The sequence below is a fragment of the Botryllus schlosseri genome, chromosome 8 (assembly GCF_051294905.1).
Source record: "Botryllus schlosseri isolate E-star chromosome 8, Bs_hap1, whole genome shotgun sequence".
Lineage (NCBI taxonomy): Eukaryota > Metazoa > Chordata > Ascidiacea > Stolidobranchia > Styelidae > Botryllus > Botryllus schlosseri.
In genome coordinates, this window is record NC_137243.1 from 4,446,718 (window position 1) to 4,451,719 (window position 5,002).

The 5,002-nt window shown below is 37.9% G+C and overlaps 1 protein-coding gene across 1 annotated transcript; it reads right to left on the reverse strand.

Moving 5' to 3' along the window:
• Positions 1-740: 740 nt before the first annotated feature.
• Positions 741-2,255, reverse strand: LOC145444154 (kelch-like protein 17). The gene has a single exon (XM_080322076.1). The coding sequence runs from the start codon at positions 2,169-2,171 to the stop codon at positions 741-743; it is 1,431 nt and encodes a 476-aa protein (XP_080178202.1). The 5' UTR covers positions 2,172-2,255.
• Between the last annotated feature and the right edge of the window lie 2,747 nt (positions 2,256-5,002).

Sequence of the window (5,002 nt, forward strand, 5' to 3'; positions counted from 1 at the left end):
GGCATATTTCCTTAATAACATCGGCTGACAACTATCTATTCAATTGTAAATTACAAGACAGAATAACAGACTCCCAAGGATAGGGGATTTTCCTTCTCAAGATCACATCACATTTGATAAATATATTTACATCGATTTCTATATCTTTGAATGTACTACGTTGGATTCACTGGTGTGAAATGTACATGCACCGATAATATGAGCGTTGGGTATATTGGCTGACAATGAGTTATTGTGAGAATACAAACCACAAGAGAGATCGAACGTGTGGATTAATGATAAACTTGAATCAGAACAGGCCAAGGATATAACCTTGTCTCCGATTGTAATAAGATTTTCGAAATCCGATGAAACAGAGGCAAAACTCAGTTTTGTCTCCCATTTACCTTTAAAATTTGAATATTGCATCCATTTCCTACCATTGGTCACATATAATTTCCCGTCAACAAACAATATATGAGAAAGATCTGTGTCGCGAACACGACTAAATTCGGACCATTCGCAAGACGCAGGACTGAATTGCAATACTTTTCCAGTTTTTGGTGACAAAACATACACATAATTATTTGAAGATGTAGCAGTAAATACATCCAATCCACATCCACGCTTCAATGACCACTCGTTCGATATCGGTGTATACACATAAGTTGTATTTTTATCGAGAATGTATATGCAGTCGTTCAACTCAACTACAGCAGTCATGGGTGTCATGGAATTGCAATCTGGAATATCTGCTAATTTCATCCAGCTGTTGCCTCTAGTACAAAATACAGGTTGCAGGCTTTAATCAAGCAAAGCTTTCCGTTTACAGAAAACACATGGCTAGATCTACTAAAAAGCACAGCCCTAGTATTAGCTGATATATCCGATGGAATATCAATCGTCTTCCAGTGTTTTCCATACATATCCATAACATATAGGCTACTTTTCCTACGGGTTCTCAATAAAACAGCAATTGAATCAGCACTTGGTATGTGACGTTCACACACTCTATGCAATAGATCTTTGTAACAGGATAATTCTTTCATTACTGGGTTGTCAATAACATTATCATTGATAAAGCCTAAAGGAATGTGATTGAAATCAATACTTCGAAACAAATCAGTGCAGATAGCGGTATCTGATGAGTTCACCTCCATCCATTTCCGTACCGCATCCCATTTGGTTGTTTCCGATAAATAGTTTGTATTATCATCGATTATAAGGGCTTCAACGTCATCTTTCTGAAGGTTTGAGAAATTCGACAAGGCCATAACTTCTCCAAGATGTTTCTTCATAAATTTAATGATGGGATGCCTAATAGATTCCATAATATCGGTACTGGCATTTTCATTCTTGTAGTGATAAGTTTGCTGAATAAGGATTATACAATTATCCACTCTTAAATTTTGTTTCATATCACTAACATCAAGAAAGAGTCTATGATGAATGAAATCCACACATTCAAGGCAGTCTTTGAAAATTGGCTCTTGCCACATACAGTTCAGTAACTCAGGCGATGGATAATCAACCAAGCGCAGCAGTTTCACAATCTCAAATATATGTTCTGCCCTGGTTGTAATTTCATGCTTGACCCATGCCAGGCCAACCTTCCATACTTCAATATCCTTTACTCCATATTCATGAATGTATTTTGATGATTCGACGTATTCCAACAGCATGAAATCATTACTGGTTCCTACATTGAGAAATTGTTTACGAAAATACGTTTCTATTGTATCAAGCACACTATGGTTGGAGTATCCAGTAATAATCTGCAGCAAGTATACACAGTTTTCATCTGAAATGTATTTCTTGATATACCGAAAGCAGATATCTTTAACTCCATCCAGTTGAAGCATATCTGCACATTGCAATACTGCTCTAATATTTTCCAAATCAATCGAGCAATCGCCAGTATACATATATTCCACCGCTTCTTTCATCGCATTTACTTCAACAGTTTTTAGTTCTACTTTTCCTTGATTTGCTTCTTTAAAATTATCATTCAACAACATAGCGCGAAAGTAGTCCGAAAACGAAATCAGCACAAGCTTGTGCACGGGGAATACAGTCTCCTTCACATGTACGAAGAAGTCAAAAGCCAAATCTTCCGCACGAAGCCCTTGTACTGAATTCAGAAATCTCCTTTCATGGTGCCGGCGTCCATCATAATCTTCGTCTTTGGACATTTTAACTACTATTAGTTATGAAAAACACAAGAACAGAATTAGTCTACTATACACATTCCATTGTTATATTTTAAAATGATAGGTGCACGATGGACCGACTCCGACTCCCGAGTCTTCAAAGGTACCGACTCCGGCCGCGACTCCGACTCCTGAGTCAAATCTACCGACTCCGACTCAGACTCCAACAGCATTACCAATTTACTTCGAAAATTATATGCCACAGTGACGGTTAAATGACAATCATATAACCAATGGACATATGCAAATGATTACCAATGACATGCAAAATTTTTTCATTGTGGCACAGATCGAAGTATTCACTAGGCATGAAAGATTGCCCTTCTAAATTTCCTTATTTTTTCCTACTTTATCAGTTTTTATTACATGGACTCTCTAATAACCTAAATGTATGAATCATTCAATCACGGCTGTATAATTAAAATGTAGATAAAACAATCGAAGTGTTGCTCTTGTGTATGAGTCAGCAACTGGTACAGAGATGCATCTTACTCATTTTCTCAATACACACTGTACTGATTACAAGTACATCACACTCTCACTACTACTAATAGACATTGGTCATAAACGAAATTTAGGAAGTAGTCAAATAGCATATATGTCTAGTCTACATGCACTAGTCAAGTATTCAAGGACTAGGACTTGCAGTCTTTCTTAATCCTTTGTTCGACCCAAGCAGTTAAGCTATACACTACAAATATTTTTAATTTTGTCAAGTGGGAAGGATCGTTTCGTTATATTTACATCAATTTCAAAACCAGACGATATATTTGCTCTGTCACAATATCATGATATAATTCCGAAAATTGCATCAATTTGTCACTGCATCGCCAATATGCATATTGCTTCTTTCTTCTTCTATGCAACTGAATTGTAATTTACAAATAACGTCCAATTCTATCGATGTCAGGGATGGCCAACCTTATCGACCAAAGGGCCACAAGAGATTTACGAACCATTGCGCGGGCAACTTGAATGTTGATAACCTTTTTTGTCGCCCGATAGGAACAAATCGAATTCGGTAACATTGAAAATAAGACTTACATGGCTACGCTTTAAAATTGATAACAATTATGTCTTGAAAACTCTGTGTACAACTGTACAGTGTGCAGTGATGTCCTGGTCGCGAGAAGCACGAAATTTTTTCGAAGGTAATAAATGAATTCGATCATTAAATAGATTACTTGCATAAATTGGGGATCGCATCTGTATAGCAGCGGGCTCATTTGGCAAGGACAGGATTATTTGACGTTTTAGACATAGCAATATCGACGGTTTCTGTGAACATGGCTCTGTCATTTGGTGCAAAAGTTTCTTCGCCGACGATCTCGCTTCGAAAGCACAAGCGAAGTCGCATGTTGGACGACACGTTATCTCCCAATTGCGAGTATAGTTGGACTCAATTCAGTAAATTACGCGTATTTATAATTTCCAGGAGGGTTTCCAATACTAAATGCAAGAAATGTGACAATAAATCGCGCGAAGTGCTGAGAAAAATTTTCAAGTCAAATAAATCTGCTACGGAATATTTTACTTTATGGTCATATACGAAGATTTGCGATGAATGTGGCTGGTCCCTGGTTACGCCAATGTGTCGTAACTGATGTTTTAGTCATCATCAAATTTCGCGGTCAGGCTAATGAAATTTTGTTCGGCGTTCCAATTTACCTGATGTTATATATAATTTCAAGAATTACCTCGCATGCCACACAAAACCTTACTCACGGGCCACCTTTGGCTTGTGGGGTACGGTCTGGCCGCCCATAATCTGTATCACTACTAATAACTAGGGATGGTGTGAACGTGAGGTTCACGTTCGCGTTCTGTGTGTGAACCTCGGAAATTTAGAGGTTCGTGTTCACAACAGAACCTTGGTAGGTTCTGCACTGTGAACCTTTGGGTAAATTGTAATTTTCACTCCAGTTTAAGATCTTTGGCTCAAATTTATTGCATTTCAACTGCGGGCCACTCAATGCATGGTGCTGGCAGCATAACAAAATCAACGCTTGACGAGCATTAGGGCTGTTCAAAAATAACTTTTTCTTCCCGATTCAAGCCGTTCACCTCTTAAATCGTCAGGTTGCAGTAGAAAACCTTGCTCACCAAATTTCACTCGATTCCAATCAGTAAAGGCATCCGCAGATCCAATTAAAATTTTTAATTTATTATGGAAAATTAAAAAAAAAAAATTCCAAATTTTTCTGCCAACCCCATCAAATTGTTGAGCCGTCTTCAAAGACGTTGCAAAACAAATTTGAGTCAATTCCGACCAGTAGAAGCGGAGTTATGTGAGTTATCCTCGGATTATCGTTGATTGGTGGATAATCCGCGATTTATCAACGAAAAACTCACATAACTCCGCTTCTACTGGTCGGAATTGACTCAAATTTGTTTTGCAACGTCTTTGAAGACGGCTCAACAATTTCATGGGGGTTGGCAGAAAAATTTGGAATTTTTTTTTTTAATTTTCCATAATATATTGAAAATTTTAATTGGATCTGCGGATGCCTTTACTGATTGGAATCGAGTGAAATTTGGTGAGCAAGGTTTTCTACTGCAACCTGACGATTTAAGAGGTGAACGGCTTGAATCGGGAAGAAAAAGTTATTTTTGAACAGCCCTAACGAGCATGCACCATGCACCTCGACAACCTTAAAAGTTTTAGTTGCTTTGTTGCAAAAATTTTCTCGGAATAACCAGCTTTCCGTTTGTGAATATTTAGTGACTCTCTGCTGTGAGCTTGACCCGCAAGCGATCACGAGCGATCACGAGCGATATACGTAGTCGGCGAATGATGCTTATTCAACCAATCA